Raw genomic sequence first — 20,971 nt, 5'->3', positions numbered from 1 at the left:
TATTAACCAGTGTGAAAAAGGATTGATACCTATTGTTTTTTCAGTGATTATACGAGATCCCTTATATTTATAACATATTTTTGGAATGATTAAACACAATGTTAAAGGACATTTAACAGAAACAATAAAAGATCTGTCATTAAAATAGATTCTCTGAATGACGATATACATTCAATGTTCACATGTTTGACCACAATTTTGCTGCTTCACAACAGAGACATATGTCTCTGTTCACAATAAGGGAGGCGAAATATACCATGCAACGGGAAATTCAAATTATAAGTCGAAAACATACTGACAATGCCATGGGGAAAAAACCTAAAAAACGACCAATAGTAAATTAATGGGGAAATGTGTCCATGGGACACAGATGATGCCCCCACTTGCATATAATGTTATAAAGAGACAAAACTTAAAAAAACTGTAAAAGTGATGCTACCCAGATTTGATCTTAGTTTTATGGTAATAAGCATATTGTATTCGTTTCATTACGTTTGGTTGAGGCAAACTAAACTTAGAGAACGAAAACGAAAAAAATGTAGCAAATTAATTTTTATACGACAGCAAATAATGGTATCACGTTGTCGTCATTGCTTCTGAAGACGGATGGTTTCCGGATAATAACTTTAGTATAAGTAAATAGAAATCAATAAAATTTTAACACAATGTTTATAACCACAAAAGGAAGGTTGGGATTGATTTTGGGGGTTATGGGTCCATCTGTTTAGGAATTAGGTGCCCAAAGGGCCCAAAACATACATTTTTCTAGTTTCAGGACAATAAGTTTTGATAAGTATTTCAATTGCTCTGAAATTGTTCCACAATGTTTAATACCATTAAGTAGAAGGTTGGGACAATAACTTATGTTTAACTGTATGGATCACTCTGACATTGTACCACAAGGTTCCATATCACAAAGGGAAGGCTGGGATTGAGTTTGTAGGCAAATTTGCCACAAGCATGCAGGAATTTCAGAACCAAAAAGGGGCCAAAAACTAGCATTTTCCCAGTTTCCATTCAATAACTTTAAGTGTTTAAGCTAAAATTGTACTACAAGGTTCCAAACTACAAAGTAAAGGCTGGGATTGAGTTTGAGGGTAATCGCTCTAATGGGGGTTCAAAAAGTTTTATAGTAGTTTTTTTTTATAATGCATTAAGGGGTTCATACTTTTATAAATTTCGAGAAAAAATCTTCTCTTCCACAGTATTGCACAGTATCAAGCATGAATATTGTTTCCAAATTAGCCCTAACTGTTCAGGATTTCAATCTCTGCGGTCGTATCAGGCTGCTCAGCGAAGCATTTTGTTGAATTTTGGGCCAGATCCAAATCAGGGTCCAAAATTAAACTTGGTTTGATTTCAACAAAATTTAAATTTATAGGGTTTTATGAAATGCCGAATACTATCATGTATTTGGATTTTAGATTTCTGTCTTTGTTATCAAATTGGCACATATCAAATCAAATATCAAATTAAATCAAATCAAATATCAAATATGTTTATATCCTAATCAAAGGGCCCTTATAGGCATATCAGTTACAAACAAATAAATCATAAATACATGTACATGTTTAGAAACAATATGAAATTAAACATTATAATATGATTCATATAAAAACAAAAGAAAAGTATATATACAACATTGTCAGTTCAGCAAAAGGAAGATAACTCTTCATCATATTGAGGTCCAAATGGTCCTCAATTAAACTGTTATTTGATTTTATCAGAAATTGATTTTTTTCGGTTCTTTGATATGCTGATTCTAACCATGTATTTAGATTTTGGATATTGGAGGTACCTTAGTAGGCAAATGTCAAATTTCAAATTTTTCAGTTCTTTGACCACATCCATTTTGGTCCGTCGACACAGTAATCGTCCTTTGGGTATTCTGTAAAAATCTTTTTGGGATATAGCAGGTGCCATTGTTTTAATTTGAGTTTATTGTTTAGAAGAAATGCACTATGAAATTATAAACTTTGTTCTTGGGCTGAACTAAGTAAATGTAGATGTACTTTGGCAACTTCCCTGAATGGTTTGCTGATTTCAATTTGTCAAACTCATTAAAAGTAAAGGAATTACATCTTTATTTGATAGAAATTCTGTTAAAATGTCCCTCTTTATACAACTTCAAAAATTTATGCTGTTGTTTATTGGTACCAAGTCGTCATCGCTTCATTTTCGTCAGAGGTTTCCGGATAATAACTTTAGTTTGAGTAAATAGAAATCAATAAAATTTTAACACAATGTTATACCCACAAAAGGGTTATGGTCCCATTGGTTTAGGAATAAGGGGCCCAAAGGGGCCCAAAATATACATTTATCTAGTTGCAGGACAATAAGTTGTGTATAACTATATGGATCTCTCTGACATTGTACCACAAGGTACCATATAATGAAGGGAAGGCTTGGGTTCAGTTCGGGTGATATTGGTACCGTGACCAGGATGAATCTGAAGCTACGTTCGATACGAGCAGGACATAGAAGTGCAGTTTCCAGACTGATAAAGAAATTTGAAGACGTTCAACAAGAAGAAGATGGAACCGTGGACACGGAGGATTTGTCAAACATATTGGATAGTCTGAAACGGAAGCAAGAAATATTACGCAAGTTAGATGAGGACATAGTACAGGAACTGGACGACGGAGATATTGAAACAGAGATCGTTGAAGCAGATGAGTATGCATTTAACTTAGAAGGTAAAATTCGTCAAGTCAACAAATTTATCTTAGTCAAAACTACATCGTTGAATACACACGCAGAAAGTTTTACTCCCCGCATAGAAAATACTCAACCCGTTCATACTATAAACTTTTCATATACAGAACACCAGAACAACTCAAATTACCGTTTGTCAGATTTTTCACCCATCCTTTAGCTCAACTAGTGAATACAACAAACTACCCAAGTTGAATCTCCCTACTTTCGATGGAGATATACTTCAATGGCAATCATTTTGGGACTCATTTGAGACAGCCGTGCATACGAACCCAACCTTAAGCAACGTCCAAAAATTCAATTATTTGAAATCGTTACTTCACGATGAAGCTCTAAAATCAGTGACAGGTTTTGCGCTCACTAATGCAAACTATGAAAAGGCAATTTCCCTATTACAAGAAAGATATGGTCAGCAACATAAAATTACACAGAGGTATATGCAGGAACTTATTGATATTACGTCGCCTAGGTACACACTTTTCAACCTCCAACATTTTTATGACAACATTGAAATTTACATAAGAGGTTTAGAATCACTAGGACAAATTGATGATTCATACAGAGCGCTGTTAGTGCCAATAATATTAAACAAACTACCAGGGGAAATTCGAAAAAACCTAGCAAGAGAATTTGGGTCCACAAACATACGCTTAGCAGACTTACGAAAGGCATATTTAATGAAATAAATATCATGGAAGCCGGTAACTCAACAGACAGTCATGAAAATCCTACCGCTACTGCAGCATTTTTGACCAACACAAAACCGCGAAATCGACAATCAAGTCACAGCCACCAAAATAAGAATCACCAAAACACTAACTTCAAATCTGAACAGTGCGATTATTGTCACGAATCACACGCCTCGGTAAATTGTACCAAAGAAACTGAATATAAAGACCGCATGTCAATAGTAAAAAGAGACCGCCTATGCTTCAATTGTTTAGGACATCATAACTTGGTTGATTGTAAGTCAAATAAAACATGCAGAAAATGTCATAAGCGTCATCACACGAGTTTATGTAAGGATAATGCACAAATAGATAAAGAAGATAGTGTGAACGTAAGTACCATTCAACACAATGCGAAGGAAACGGACACAATTTTACATTCACAGGCAACCACGAATGTCATGCTCAAAACCGCAATAAATCCTGTAAGTTCAGGACTACAATCTTTAGAAGCCAACATTCTTTTAGATGAAGGTGCACAGAGGTCGTTCATCACAGAAGACTTAGCCGCTAAATTGCAGTTATCAATAACTGGCACAGAAAGTTTAAATTTATCCGGGTTCGGGGACAGTGCAGAAAGTAAGAAAATTAGACACTTAAAAACTGCAACTTTTTATTTGCTCACAGACGAAGGAAAATTGCCGATCAGAGTATTGATCGTACCGGAAATCGCCGCACCACTCCAAACTCACATCCGAAAAGCTGCTAAATTGTCATATTTATCCGAGATAAAACTCGCACATCCAGTTACTGCGAACAACAATTTCCAAGTCTCAGTACTCGTAGGAGCCCACTACTGTTGGTCAATTATAGAAAACAATATCATTAGAGGTGAGGGACCTACTGCCCTGAAATCAAAAATAGGTTATTTACTGTCAGGACCACTTCACGGTACACCAAGTTACAATGACCAGCAAACATCTAAGATGAATGTAATGACATCAAGAAAGACAGAAGAATGCGACCTGGAGAAGTTTTGGAAGTTAGAAACACTTGGAATTGAGCAAATAGATGAGAAGGAAACAGGAAACAAGGAATTAAGAGAAGTATATGAGAAGACATGTATCAGTTACCATGACAACAGATATTTTGCTACATTACGCTGGAAAGAAGAGCATCCACCATTACCAATGAACAAAGAAATAGCCCATCGCAGAACAGAAAACGTAATGAAAAACTGAAGAAGGAACCGCATTTATTACAGAAATACGGAGAAATAATAGGTTAACAAGAAAGAAGAGGATTTATAGAGAAGATAGGAGAAGACACAGAGACTAGTAACACAGTACACTACATACTGCATCATGCCGTCAAAAACGAATCGTCGACTACACCTATTAGGATAGTTTTTGACTGTAGCTGTAGAGCAAGACAAGAAACTCCTAGCTTAAACAAATGTTAAATGGATACACCACCTGATCTAAACGAGTTAACAGGTATTTTACTTAGATTTCGATTAAATCAATGGGCAGTTTCAACAGATATTAAAAAAGCATTTTTGAATGTTGGTTTAGAAGAGAGAGACCGTGATGTAACTAGATTTTTTTGGTTTTCCAATCCTACAGACTCTACAAGTCCGCTCTCAGTTTACCGATTCAAATCCGTCTTATTTGGAGCTACCTGTTCTCCATTTATTTTAAATGCCGTTGTTCAAAAGCACCTAAGTGAAAATACATGTGAATGGACTGATGCTATACAGAAGGATCTTTACGTTGACAACATAATTTCAAGTTTTCCAACCGAGAGCCAATTACTACAATATTTCGACACATCTCGTACCTTATTTACAAAAGCGGGATTTAATTTACGCTCTTGGGCATCAAACAACAAGACTTTACAAGATCGTGCAACGTCAGAAAATGTACTTGATAATGACAAACTTATCAAAGTATTAGGACTTAGATGGAATACAGACAAGGACACGCTTACTTTCGCAAAACAGGAATACGTCGAAATGGAGGATCATTTGATTACAAAGCGTGAAATTCTTAGACAATCTTCAAAAAATTACGACCCTCTAGGAATTATAAGTCCGATAACAGTTAGGAGCAAAATGTTCATGCAGACCCTATGGGAGAAAAAACTGGATTGGGATGAACCGTTATCGTCAGAAACTATAATGGAATGGAAAGAAATTCAATGAGACACACAAGAATGTAAAGAGACTGAAATTTCAAGACCGTATTTCAAAGAAAGGAGATCAACGGAAGATATTTCACTACACATATTCACTGATGCAAGTTTAAAGGTGTATGGAGCATGTGCATATGTAGTTTGCGGGAACCAGTCTACGCTGATTATGTCTAGAAACAGAGTTGCCCCATTGAAAAACATGACAATTCCGAAACTTGAGCTCATGGCAGCAGTGATAGGGAGTAGATTACTGAAACATTTGAAGTCATATATAAGCTTTTCACAAGCAACACTTTGGAGTGACAGTCAAATTACACTGAGTTGGCTAATGACTAAGAAACAAGTACCGATTTTCGTCAAAAACAGAGTTGCAGAAATAAATCAGCTTACGCATGGATTTTCCTGGAGATACTGTCCGACTGATTCAAACCCCGCAGACTTACTTTCAAGAGGTATGACAGCTGTGAGGTTTACAAATTGTGATCTATGGATGAAAGGACCCGGATGGATTGTTGATACTACAAAATGGCCTCAGTGGAAAAAAGAAGAAGCTCTAATATTTACAACTCTAACCAAAGATAACTTATCAACAAACACAAACGATACAGCGACAAGTATTACAGTGGGAATAAATAAAATCATGGATATAGATAGGTATGGAACGTACCAGAAACTTCTACGTGTAACAGCGTATGTATACAGATTTATTTACAACTGTAAAAATGAGAAAAACGAAGTGGAAATCTAAATGTAGAAGAAATTCAGATAGCATCCGTTGCATGGATACAGAATTCACAGCTTCGAAATTACCCGGATGTGTTTCACAGTTTACAACAGAAAACGTCAAAAAATAATCTTGTGAAGCAGTTGAAATTGTACCTGGACGAGAAAAAGTTAATACGTTGTGGCGGACGTTTAAACAACGCACCTATTGCCGCTTCACCCAAGTTCCCGATATTATTGCCAAATAAGGATTCATTATCAACTCTAATTATAATGGATGCCCACAATAGACTACTTCACTCTGGATTAGAAAGTACTGTCACTTCTTTACGACAGTTTTACTGGATTCCAGCAATCCGACAATATGTGAAAACAATTATTCACAAATGTGTTACTTGCCGAAAGGTTGCAGGAAGACCGTATCCTACTCCGGACCCACCGCCTCTACCAGCAGACAGACTTAGAGATTCACCGCCGTTTACTGTAACAGGCGTTGACTTTACTGGTGCATTGAGCATCAAAACTAAAAATGGAGTTGGAGGAAAAGCTTACATTTGCCTATTTACTTGTGCGAATACAAGGGCCGTACACCTAGAAATTGTAGAAGATCTTACAGAAGAGACATTTATTTAAGCGTTTCGCCAATTTACTAGCAGGAAGTCGTTACCAAAAATCATGATATCAGATAATGGTACAACCTATGTAGCTTCGGCAAAGAAAATAGAGTTTCTGACCAAGTCACCATTATTAAATGAACAATTAAATTCGTATGGAACAGTATGGAAGTTAATACCGAAGCGGGCACCATGGTACGGTGGTTGGTGGGAAAGATTAATAGGTTTGACAAAAAATTGTATTAAAAAAGTTTTAGGAAAGGCATTTGTGAGTTTACGTGTACTTGAAACTATCGTCACAGAAGTGGAAGCTATTCTTAATGATCGTCCGTTGACGTACCTATCATCTGATCCATCGGATAATGAACCATTGACACCCTCACATTTACTCTACGGAAGAAGAATTACGATTTTACCGTACACCAGAACTTTAGATGGAAACATTGAAAATTCAAAAAACTTAACACACGCATCAGCTAATAAATTGTTACAGATTCAAAATCATATCATTGACAATTTCTGGACAAGGTGGAAATGTGAATACCTTACATCACTTAGAGAACAACATCGAACTAAAGGAGTGGACAAACAGAACATTAATATTGGAGAGGTAGTTCTAATACATGATGAAACTTCAAGAACAACTTGGAATGTAGGGATCATCGACAAATTGATTCAAGGACGAGATGGGTTTAGCAGATCAGCTATTTTACGGACTAAAAATGGTCAAACGTCTAGACCTCTTAGCAAGTTATATCCTCTAGAACTAACATCTAAAGAATATGTAGGACCGTGATGAAGTACTGCCCACAGGACGACCGAAGGCCGATGCAAAAGAAAAGATAAAGATGTGAACCAAATGAGACTATCGTATAATTTAATGGACTGTTAACTGTTCGTGCTTCATTACAGAAATAATTTTATTTTATTTGTGCTCATGATCAAAGACAGTTAAAGCTATTCAAAGTTTTCAGAGACAGTAATTCAAAGTGAAATTTTTTATAATTTATTTTCATTTTATTGTAATTAAATTCATTTGCGGGCCCCCAGAATGTTAAGAATTGCACATGAGGTGTTCCCGCTACCGCTCTCTATGTACACAATGTCACCATTGTGGTGACGTTAGCTTTTCAGAGTTCAATACAAGTATCATTGAAAGCAGACGTTCTTATTTACTAAGCCTTAATTTGTGTCCGAAACAACCACTCTACGATAGGGGTCAATAAGTGAGGGACCAGAAAAGGGGCCCAAATAAGCTTTTTTGTAGTTTTCAGTCAATAACTTGTGTTTAAGTGAATAAATCTCTCTGAAATTATACCACAAGTTTCCATACTACAAAGGGGTGGTTATCGGGGGGTATGACTCAAATCCTTTAGCATTTAAGGGGCAAATAAGGGTTTTTCTGGTTAAAGGACAATTTAGACAATTTTTAAAAAAGCAGTAAAGGGGAGGTAATCCAATTGAACTTTAAAAACTACTGTTATATATATATGCGAAAGCAAATTTACAGATCTAACATTGTTGGGTTGATGTTTAGACGAGTTATATATATAAGTACGTCTGAGTCACCAAATCGCCTGCACTGCAGCCGTCCCACTATAAGTACGTCTGAGTCACCAAATCGCCTGCACTGCAGCCGTCCCACTAGACCACACGACCACCTGGGCTCTCAAAAAAAGAAGTAGAAACAGCAGTTCAACAACAAAATTGCGCATATATCGAAATAAATTCACCAAAAGATTTAAAATTTCGGCCTATTGTTGCTGGACCGCAGTGTCCAACTCATAGATTGAGCCATTTCATTGACCTAATTTTGAAACCTTTATGCCAATATGTACCTAGTTTTATCCGTGATAATTTTGATTTTTTAAATCATTAACCAGCCGAAGTCAAAGAAGATGCAATATTGGTAAGCTTCGACGTAACAAGTCTTTACACCAATATACCGCACAAACTAGGATTAGATGCTGTAAAATTTTGGCTAGAGTCATATAGGCACATTATCGACCAAAGATTTTCGAATAATTTTTTGTTGGAGGGATTGAAAATCATACTAGATAATAACACCTTTTTCTTTGATGGAAAATATTATCTACAGATCTCTGGTACAGCTATGGGAACAAAAGTTGCTCCCACATACGCAACTCTCGTGATGGGATTTCTGGAGGATAAAATGTATCAACAAGTTGAAAGTGAATTTGATACAGCTTTTAAAGTGTACGTAAAATCGGAATGGAAGCGATTCTTAGACGACTGTTTTATCATTTTAAACAAAAGTCACAATTTAGAGAAGTTTCATAGTCTGATAAACACATTACATCCTTCGATTAAATTTACCATCGAATCTAGCGAACAAAGACTGCCATTTCTAGATATTTTAATATTAAAGAATGGAACAACCTTAACCACAGATATATATTATAAGAAGACGGACACCCACCAATACCTGAATTTTCATTCATGCCATCCTTCACATACGAAAAGAAACATCCCGTTTTGTCTAGCACGACGTGTATGTACAATTGTGAGTGATGATTTCACGAAGGAATTACGTTTGAATGAACTGAAGGTGTTTTTGAAAGAACAAAACTATCCAAACCCACTAATAGAAAAGGGAATAGAAAAGGCAAAAGCTATACCAATGGCGGAACTCAGGTCCACAGCACGCAAAGAGAGTAATACAGAACTTATCCCGTTTGTTAGCACTCATAACCCGTACAATCCTGACATATTCAACGTCATAAAAGCAAATTTGCCAGTTTTACAAAAAACGAAAAAATTAAAAAAGCTTTTCCCTACAGAAAAATTCCTGAAAAGTAAAAGACGGCCTTTAAATCTTAAAAAGATTTTAACAAGGGCTAAGTTTTATGACCCAAATGGAATACAATACAACGTTTCAAAATGTAATGACCCTAGATGTGGTCTTTGTGAATACATGGCAACCGGCCCGCAAATAACATTGAAAAACGGCCAAACCATTATTCCAAATGCAGACATGAATTGCAAAACGGTAAACCTTATTTACTGTATTGTATGCAGCACTTGCAAGGAATGGTACATCGGACAGACTGGTAACTCAATTTGTCAAAGAGTTCGTGTTCACAGACAACAGATACGAGATCCATCCACACGAATGCAAGATGTGAGCGAACATTTCGAAACGTGCAGTAGTGGAAAATTTACCGTATATCCGTTCTATAAAATGAACGAATCGAACAAATATAAAAGACTGGCAAAGGAAGCACACTTTATAAAGGACTTTCAGCCAAAATTAAACGGATCTACTTAAACACGTTTGATTTATCTCCCCTTATCGTTATTGTAACGTAATAAACGTTACCAACGGCAGTGTCGTCAAGGACATTGTTAAAACGTCGCCTGAAGATTGCCAGAAGGCATGAAAGCGCTAGTGACAATATTTTAACGAACTGTTATTATTTGATGTGAAATGTAGTTTGCAAATTTAAAAATATTATTATATACATTCTGTACACCGTGTTTATTTACTTTTGCTATATATTGTGCGTGTACAAGTGCGAAGATGACTACAAGAAATAAAGGAACATCATCAACAGATACCATACTCGGGGAGATATCTGGAAAAATGACTATTCTAATTTCAAAAATCGAAACCATGAATGGATTACTTAATGATATACATCATAAGTCAAAGGACTTAACTGGATTTGACAAGGAAATGAAAGACGGATTCAAAAATGTCTGCATTGAACTGGAAACAATCCGAAACTCAAGTAAGTCTAATGAATCAACACCACCAATGTGGTTAGAATTAAATGAAGTTTCAATTGAAAAAGAAGCTTACAGAAAAAAGAAACAAATTTCTAAAATATGGAAACACCTTCTTAATGCACGTAAGCAAAACTTTTGGAATTCTCTTAACTGTGAAAAACAGGCTAACATATATAATGATTGGATTAACGCTGAAATACCAATTATTCCTCAAAAATTTCTAATAAAGGAAATAAAAGGAGAACCAGAAATGGAAACAAAATTACGATGGGATCTTACGATTCAAAGAATCTATACGGAAGTATCTCTTTTAATAGCGAAAAAAGAAAGATACGAACAGAAATACCAGGAAAGTGAGAATCTTATCAACCAAGAAATCGACCAAATTTCAACAAACAGTGTTGCCGATAAACTGAGGGAGATATGGTCAAAAGAAATTTCTAATGAAGAGGAAAAGTCTATAAAACGCTGGAGTGAAAAACAGAAGTGGCTGGAATCATATGCAGAAAATTATGGAAAGCCAGAAAATCCACAGAACCAGCAACAAAAATCCAAGAATCAAAAACAACGGAAACCTAAGAATTTTACCGAACAAAGGCAGAGAAGTAAAACACCACTAAGAACACAGTGGACAAAAAACAAATCACAAAGTCGGTCAAGAAGCAGGAGTAAAAATCGACCAAAAACAAAGAATACTAAACCCTTGTATTCCGAAGTGGTTAAAAATCGTGATAAAAAACCAACTTCGAAACCAAATATGAAAAGACCTAACTTGAAACCTAATAGAAACCAGACTCCAAACAATCGAAATAAAAGTCTACCATCTAAGAACAAAAATGTAGACAAGAACGATGTGGAACGGAGAACAAAACGGATTCATTTTTTAGGTGTGGGTCGGAACAAAACCGCCTACCAAATAGAGGAACGTTCCGAAACCAATCTGAAACAAGTAACAGGGTCGACCCAAAAATAATTAACTTGTCTAATCGCAAACTTGATTCCGATGAAATGAAAGTGTTAAATAAAGGATTGAAATATACTCCAACACCTCCAGCTGACACTGATACACTCTCAGTGGATATCAAAGAATTTTGCCGAAAATTAAGACTAAAAAATCATTTTGGGGATAAAGAATCAAAGACAGCTGACGAATCAATTGTAAGAAATAAATCTACATTTACACCGGAAAAAGGAAAAAATAAAGATTTAGACTTATACATTAATCATCTGTCAAACTTTCCATTAATACCGAAGCCACAGGACAAAGTAAAAAATAATTTACCATTTAAACAACAGCAAGCTTTATACAGATTACAAAAAGATGAATCGATAATTATAAAAGAAGCTGACAAGGGTGGTGCATTAGTAATAATGGACAGAATATATTACCGAGACAAAATTCAGGAACAGCTCAATGATAAACAATATTATCGGGAACTCAACGACAATATGGAAAAGAAAACTAAGAGAAATATAAACAAACTTATTTCAAAATTTCCTCATTGTACTACTGAAAAGGAAGTTGACTATCTTACAAAATTTGAGGTAAAGACAAGCAACTTTTATGGACTACCTAAAATCCACAAAAGTAAGGAAGTAGAAACAGCAGTTCAACAACAAAATTGCGCATATATCGAAATAAATTCACCAAAAGATTTAAAATTTCGGCCTATTGTTGCTGGACCGCAGTGTCCAACTCATAGATTGAGCCATTTCATTGACCTAATTTTGAAACCTTTATGCCAATATGTACCTAGTTTTATCCGTGATAATTTTGATTTTTTAAATCATTTACCAGCCGAAGTCAAAGAAGATGCAATATTGGTAAGCTTCGACGTAACAAGTCTTTACACCAATATACCGCACAAACTAGGATTAGATGCTGTAAAATTTTGGCTAGAGTCATATAGGCACATTATCGACCAAAGATTTTCGAATAATTTTTTGTTGGAGGGATTGAAAATCATACTAGATAATAACACCTTTTTCTTTGATGGAAAATATTATCTACAGATCTCTGGTACAGCTATGGGAACAAAAGTTGCTCCCACATACGCAACTCTCGTGATGGGATTTCTGGAGGATAAAATGTATCAACAAGTTGAAAGTGAATTTGATACAGCTTTTAAAGTGTACGTAAAATCGGAATGGAAGCGATTCTTAGACGACTGTTTTATCATTTTAAACAAAAGTCACAATTTAGAGAAGTTTCATAGTCTGATAAACACATTACATCCTTCGATTAAATTTACCATCGAATCTAGCGAACAAAGACTGCCATTTCTAGATATTTTAATATTAAAGAATGGAACAACCTTAACCACAGATATATATTATAAGAAGACGGACACCCACCAATACCTGAATTTTCATTCATGCCATCCTTCACATACGAAAAGAAACATCCCGTTTTGTCTAGCACGACGTGTATGTACAATTGTGAGTGATGATTTCACGAAGGAATTACGTTTGAATGAACTGAAGGTGTTTTTGAAAGAACAAAACTATCCAAACCCACTAATAGAAAAGGCAAAAGCTATACCAATGGCGGAACTCAGGTCCACAGCACGCAAAGAGAGTAATACAGAACTTATCCCGTTTGTTAGCACTCATAACCCGTACAATCCTGACATATTCAACGTCATAAAAGCAAATTTGCCAGTTTTACAAAAAACGAAAAAATTAAAAAAGCTTTTCCCTACAGAAAAATTCCTGAAAAGTAAAAGACAGCCTTTAAATCTTAAAAAGATTTTAACAAGGGCTAAGTTTTATGACCCAAATGGAATACAATACAACGTTTCAAAATGTAATGACCCTAGATGTGGTCTTTGTGAATACATGGCAACCGGCCCGCAAATAACATTGAAAAACGGCCAAACCATTATTCCAAATGCAGACATGAATTGCAAAACGGTAAACCTTATTTACTGTATTGTATGCAGCACTTGCAAGGAATGGTACATCGGACAGACTGGTAACTCAATTTGTCAAAGAGTTCGTGTTCACAGACAACAGATACGAGATCCATCCACACGAATGCAAGATGTGAGCGAACATTTCGAAACGTGCAGTAGTGGAAAATTTACCGTATATCCGTTCTATAAAATGAACGAATCGAACAAATATAAAAGACTGGCAAAGGAAGCACACTTTATAAAGGACTTTCAGCCAAAATTAAACGGATCTACTTAAACACGTTTGATTTATCTCCCCTTATCGTTATTGTAACGTAATAAACGTTACCAACGGCAGTGTCGTCAAGGACATTGTTAAAACGTCGCCTGAAGATTGCCAGAAGGCATGAAAGCGCTAGTGACAATATTTTAACGAACTGTTATTATTTGATGTGAAATGTAGTTTGCAAATTTAAAAATATTATTATATATATATATATATATATGTTTGATTACTTGATTACCTCCCTTACACTGCTTGAAAATTATGTATTAAAAATGATGATTGTCTTTAGATGTGTAGCAAATGGGGAGGTTAAACAAATTTGGGAGGGGGGTTAGGTGGCGTGGGTTGGTAAAATTTTTCTGATTTCAGATTTCAGAAATTAAAAAGAATTTTTCTTCAAATTTTTTTTTTGAGGGGATTAATATTAAACAGCATAGCGTATTGCTCAAAAGCAAAAAAAAAAATATATAAATTTTAAGTTCATTAGACCACTTTCATTTTGCGTCAGAAACCTTTGCTGTGTCAATTATTTCATCACAATCCAAATTCTGAGCTGTATCAAGCTTGAATATTGTGTCCATACTTGCCCCAACTGTTCAGGGTTCGACCTCTGAAGTCGTATAAAGATGTGCCCTGCAGAGCATCTGGTTAAATCTATGTTGAATATAAATTCCAATTATATAATCAATTCCTAGTTCTTTGACTACAGTTATTATGTGCTAGAAACTTTTTATGTGTCAAATATTTAATTACAATTCAAATTCTGATTTGTATCAAACGCGAATATTGTGTCCATTTTTGCCCCAACTGATCATGGTTAAACCTTAAGTTCACAGTTGTATCCAGCTGTGCTTGGCGAAGCAATTTATTTGCAATTAATAAAAGTTAATATTTCAAATTTAAATTGTTTTTGAATTGGTAAGGTTTTAAACACAAGTTGAATATGTTTTATATACATGAATGGCTGATGTTTAAGAAACAAGTGTAGGACTTTAAAAACAATCCTTTATATTATCAAAAACTTTATAAATGTACTGCTATTGAATTATTGTCTTACGTAAAAATGGGAAATGGCGGTTGTTATCTTATAGTGTGTTTCTGTGTGTGTTGCACTGTTGTTTGTTTTTTGTTTTGTAACCCAAAATTTGTTTTCTCTTAATCGATTTATGATTTTCGAACTGTGGTATACTACTGTTGCCTTTATTTGCTTAAACTAGTTCACCAATATTTTCCTGTATGCAGTGACCTTAACTTCCAGACCTCTCGTTAGAACTTCGACCACCACACAGAGCAAGTGTGCGGGGAAACCCACGATGAAAGAATGTTAACAAGTGTGCGGGGAAATCCACGATGAAAGAATGTTAACAAGTGTGCGGGGAAACCCACGATGAAAAAATGTTAACAAGTGTGCACTTGAATGTAAATAGTAATAACAGATTCTTAAAAAACAAATATATTTCAACAACTCATTTTCAACAACTGTGATAGAAGAGTTTGATAGAAAAACAGAAACACAAGGAAACTATGACATAAATATATCATGCCTCTTTTATTTGTCACATGCTCCACATGCATTGAATTGATTGTTTTTCACAGTAAAGTGTGGACACAAACAGAAAAGTTAATTACCTTGCGATCAACAATCACTGAATGAAATATTGTTCATCAATATGTTATAGGTTTGGTAATAAATATAAAAAACATGCATACAGGGATCAATTTAGTATAAATGTATGCATTGGTTTAATCATTTCAAAAACATGAAAATTACAAGAAACTCATTTCAAATGACTTTAACCTCAAGAAGTTCTCTTCAATAATGATTAAGACCATCAAAATCCTCATTTGATACAGAAAATTTGGAATTGACTTGCTTCTCTTGTCCAGAAAGTAAATCTGTAACATTAACTTTATATTTCTTCCAATAGGACACATAATAAATGCAGATGATAATAAAAGCTATCCTTTAACATTTTTATGCCCTTGCCGTAGCGCAGGGGGCATTAAGTTTTACCCTTGTCTGTCTGTATGTCCCAAAGTTGGTTTCTATTCTCTAACTTAAGTTTGCTTCAACCAAATGTTATGAAAGTTATACACAATATACAGATCAGTTTTGAATTTTAGTGGTATCGCTTTAACCGTTCTAGCTGAGTACAAATGGAAACATTGTTGAATTTTTCATTTCAGTTCTATAACTTAAGTTTGCCTCAACCAAATGTACAAAAATTGTACAAATGGAAACATTGTTGAATTTTTCATTTCAGTTCTATAACTTAAGTTTGCCTCAACCAAATGTACAAAGATTATACACAAAGCTTATTTCCACAACATACAGATCAAGTTTGATTTTTGGTGGTACAATGTATCACTATTACTGTTCTAGAGTTATGCCCCTTTACAAAAGGAAAAATTGCTGAAGTTTTTGTTTCTGTTCTTTAACTTAAGTTTGCCTTAAACAAATCTTTTGAAACTAATACACAATTTGTATTAAAAATGTACTTCAAAACTCAGATCATCATTAATTAGAAATTTTGGTAGTGTCACTTTTACTGTTCTTCAGTTCTATCCCTTTGTAACTTTATACGATATGCAAGCAGGGGCATCATCTGTGTCCCATAGAACATTCCCCATTTATTTATATCTTTCGTTAAGCTACACCAAGACAGGTTTTAAAGTCAGATGACAAGAGAAACTGTTCTGTAATATTTTTTGTCTTTTTTTCCCAGTAAAACCAGGACAGGTTATATATGCTGATTGCAAGATAAGGGGTCTGTAACAATGTTTACTTTCTTTTGCTTCCAGCTAAACCAGGACAGGTTATAAAGGCTGATAACAAGAGAAGCTGGTCAGTAACATTTACTATATATGGTCTCTCTAAACAAGATATAGATGATGCTAAGTGGGGATTAGATAGAGCTGTTAAAGAAAAATATATAACAGAGAAACAACATGATAGGCTGATTTCCGAAATAGCTGCCAATGAGGTAAGTGGATGTTATTGTAATTTTTTCTGTTATTGTTCCTTGATAGCCTGGGTGACATATAGGGATTATATCTGATGTCATGCTTCTTTGTTTGCATTATTGTATTATATGTGTTGACTTCTTTGGCATCATTTGTGTTCATTTGTGTGCAACCTTCAAAGGAGTAACCGTTAGGGGCTGATTTTGGCCTCAAATTTCAGGTTCATCTAACGAAATATTTTGGACACTTTTTAAACACTTTAGTGTCTATTTCAATTGATTCAATTCGTTTATGTGAAAGATTTTAACTGATTAAGTCATTAAAAACACTCCGATTCAAGCTTAAATATGAAAAATCTATCAAATATGCAAAAAATCGTCACTTTTCAGATGTTTTTTGTCAAAAATGAAAGTGGCCGCATCCGTGTTCATCCTCAACCTTTATTAATGTTATGTATTATCATCAAATACAACTTACTTTTCAATATCATGAATGAACACGAATGTGGCCACTTTCATTTAATACGGAAACCGTCTAAAATTTAACTAAAATGCTAAAATTGTGAAGATTTCAGTAATTAAGCATGACTTAATGATAGTAGAACCCATTATATGTGCATTATATTGTCAAAAACAGCCCATATTTGTGTAGCAGAAGCATTCTACTTTCCAATGAAAAGCTAAAAGATTACATTTTCACAATATTTTAAAACTGCTATTATATTTTTGGGGCCAAAAAGGGGTCTTACTGAACCTACTCCTTTCATCTGGGTGGTTTTAAGTGTATTTCCATACAAAAAAATAGACATTGTCATTTTTGATCATGTCAGTTAAATGATCCACAGCTTGAACAGACTTCCATCAAAATTGCACAGACTCTTTCTATAGGTCCTGAAGTTGTACACCTGTAATTAATATGTTTTTAGCTCGACCTGGCTAAGTCCAAGTGAGCAAATTTCTTATCACTAGTTAGCTGTCGTCTTCTGTTCTCTGAAACTTAGTAACTGGGCCCGATTTTACCAAACTAATATGATGAATTTTACCATTCTTTTTAATTTTGCATTTTATCTCGAAAGTTATGATAGATAGTCAGAAACTTTAATAAGCAAAAATTATCTGCAAGACATGATCTACAAATACTGTAAATTCATCATTATTCTTTGGATACCAATTTTTGAGGAATTCTTGTGTACAAATGAACCACAAAATAAAATGTTCAAAGAATGATATATTTTATACAGGCTTGTAAACAGAATTCAACAAAACAACAAAGTTAAATATCCATGAACATGCAAGTTTTACTTAATCCACGAAAATTGGTATCCACAAAAATAAATGAATCCACAGTCAATATTACTAAAATTTTCAGTGTACTTATTAGTTATTGCCACATAATGAAAAAAAATAACAATTGTTATGCTTTTTTTGCATATTATCTTGCAGACTATAACAGATATTGTAAATATAAACTTTAAAAGGAAAAGTTATCAGCAGGATTAAAGATCTACAAATGTGTCAATATGTCCGACCAAAATCAAATTAAGTAGAGTTATTCCTCTTTAGGGTACATTATAAAATATAACTATTGTTGAAGATGCAGGTGAGCGACACAGGCTACTTATTTTGCGTTTTGACATTGGTTTAAGGGGTTTCCCAATCCAAATCATCGGCGTAGCCATATCTGCTTATTTTAATTGGAAGACTGATACATTTTTTATACGACCAAAACATTTTTTCTGCATCATATAATGCTATGATGTCGTTGTTGTCGTCTACTTCAGCGTTGTCCAAAGACACATTTAGTTTCCAGACAAAAACTTTAGTTTATGCAAATAGATCAATATGAAATTTTACCAGAAGTTTCAATACCACCTAAGGGAGATTGAATTGATTTACAGGGATATGGTACCAATTACAGTTTAGGAATTAGGGGCCAAAAGGGTCCAAAAACAAGCATTTTTGTAGTTTCTTGACAATACCTTGTGTGTAAGTGTATGGATCCCTCTGAATAGTACCAAAAGGTTCCATATTCAGAGAAGGCTGGTTTTGGATTAGGGGGTTAAATTCCCCCCTAACGTTTATGAATAAGGGTAAAAAAGGGGCTCCAACTTAAGTTTGCCTCAACCAAATTTTCTTAGACTGATACACAATACTCATTAATACAAAACTCAGATGATGTCCCCGCTTGATCTGAGTTTTGTAGTAATAAGTATTGTGTATAAGTGTCAGAATTATTATACACTATACTTATTACTACAAAACTCAGATCTAGCAGGGGGATTCATCTGTTTCCCATGGACACATTCCTCATTTATTTAAGTATTTGACAAGACAAAAACAAAGTCAAATGTTGAAGCTGGGGAACAATATTTTTTATGGCCCCGCAACGAAGTTGTCCGCGCCATATAGTTTTACCTTTGTCCGAAATTCCGTAATTCCGTCATTCCATCATTCCGTCATTCCGCAACAAACCATTATACAGAGTTATTTTCTAAACGCCTTCAGATATTGGTCTGATTTTTGGTATGTGAGTTAACCATGATGAGTTACAGATCAAGTTTTAGTTTCCTTCCGCTCCGCTAATTTTTACCTAAATGACTTTGATAAATTGTTGAAAATCACATTTATACAGACTTTTTTTTTAAACGCCTTCAGATATTGGTCTTATTTTTGGTATGTTAGTTAACCATGATGAGTTACAGATCAAGTTTAAATTTTGTTCCGCTCCACTTAAATTTACCGAAATTACGGGCTTTGGACTTTGATAAATTGTTGAAAAACACAGTTATACACACTTTTTTTCTAAACGCTTTCAAATATTTAGATGATGTTTGGCATGTGAGTAAACCAAGATGAGTTACAGATCAAGTTTAAGTTTTGTTCTGCTCAGCTAATTTTTACTGAAATTACAGGCTTTGGACTTTGATAAATTGTTGAAAAACACAGTTTAACATGAACTTTTTTTTAAACGCTTTAATATATTTAGATGATTTTTGGCATGTGAGTTAACCAAGATGAGTTACAGATCAAGTTTAAGTTTCGTTCCGCTCTGCTAATTTTTGCCTAAAGTAAGGGTTTACAACTTTAGAAATTGTTGAAAATTACAGTTATACAGACTTTTTTCTACACGCTTCCTGATTTTGAGCTGATTTTAGATATGTGAGAAAACCATCATGTTTGTGTTCACATGCGACATTGAAATTGCAGATTTTTCAAATTTTTGAGATGGGGCCATTCGTGTCGCTTTGACACGTGCACATCTAGTTAAATCTGAGCAAGCAATTTGAGGTTTTTGCTGTATATGAAAATAATGAGATTGTCAATGAGACAACTATCCAATAAAGTTCAAACAAAGTGGATTTAAGAAATTATAGTCAACTGTAGGACTTAAACATGTATACATTACATGTGTTACTTTCGATGTACAAAAAAATAAAACATTGATTCCAAGATACAATACAAAATGATACTTTTTAACCAAATTCCATGTGTTCTGAAGATATAATAAACTTGAAGTAGCCCACAAATTTATTGTTCTGATTGGTCAATTCTGAGGGATATGAGAGCCATGGTGTTGTGGTTAAGTGCATCAGACTACTAACACAAAGGTTCTTGGTTCGATCCTGCTCCTGGGAGAAAATTTTAGGGAATAAATTTTCGGCTCTCCCTTGACACCATTTGCAAGTATGGTCTTGAGAAAGGATGATAGTCAGTCAGAGGGGACGATAAATGGCTGACCCTTATAAAGAGATAGCCATATCTCTTGCACGTAAAAGACATCCTTGTAGATTTGATAAAAAAGCAGGCTTCTGCTGCTACAGGTGTAATACCATCATTGATTTTTCCCTATTAGTCTTTGTTAAACTGGCACTTTAAAAAAAATTGTATAGTATTTACCTTTATTTCAACCAAAGAAATTCTTTGCATGTATAAAGTTTAATCCTTTCCAGTGATACAGTGAAAATTTCACACAACATTTCATTGCATATAAGAAAGTAACCAGCACCGGAAGTAAACAACCCAATTTTTACACTGTTATTTACTGGTTACCTGCTTTGGTAACTATGTAACCTTAACGCTCCAAAATATTTTATAAGACCATCAAATAAAAAAAGAATGCTGCTTTCAGACATCCAACATACATATTTACGACTCAGAAAAATTT

At 34.5% G+C, this 20,971-nt stretch overlaps 1 protein-coding gene across 1 annotated transcript in view; it reads left to right on the top strand.

Moving 5' to 3' along the window:
• The window catches only part of LOC143070915 (uncharacterized), an 80,958-nt gene extending 62,652 nt beyond the window's left edge, over positions 1-18,306 (top strand). Inside the window, exons 21-22 of the mRNA XM_076245012.1 lie at positions 16,646-16,827; positions 18,250-18,306. Coding sequence (XP_076101127.1) covers positions 16,646-16,827; positions 18,250-18,306 — 239 coding nt within the window. The remainder of the gene's footprint in view (positions 1-16,645; positions 16,828-18,249) is intronic.
• The last annotated feature ends 2,665 nt before the right edge of the window (positions 18,307-20,971 follow it).

This window comes from Mytilus galloprovincialis, chromosome 4, assembly GCF_965363235.1.
Source record: "Mytilus galloprovincialis chromosome 4, xbMytGall1.hap1.1, whole genome shotgun sequence".
Taxonomy (NCBI): Eukaryota; Metazoa; Mollusca; class Bivalvia; order Mytilida; family Mytilidae; genus Mytilus; species Mytilus galloprovincialis.
Note: the sequence above shows the minus strand (reverse complement) of the source record. Positions and strands in the feature narration are given on the sequence as shown.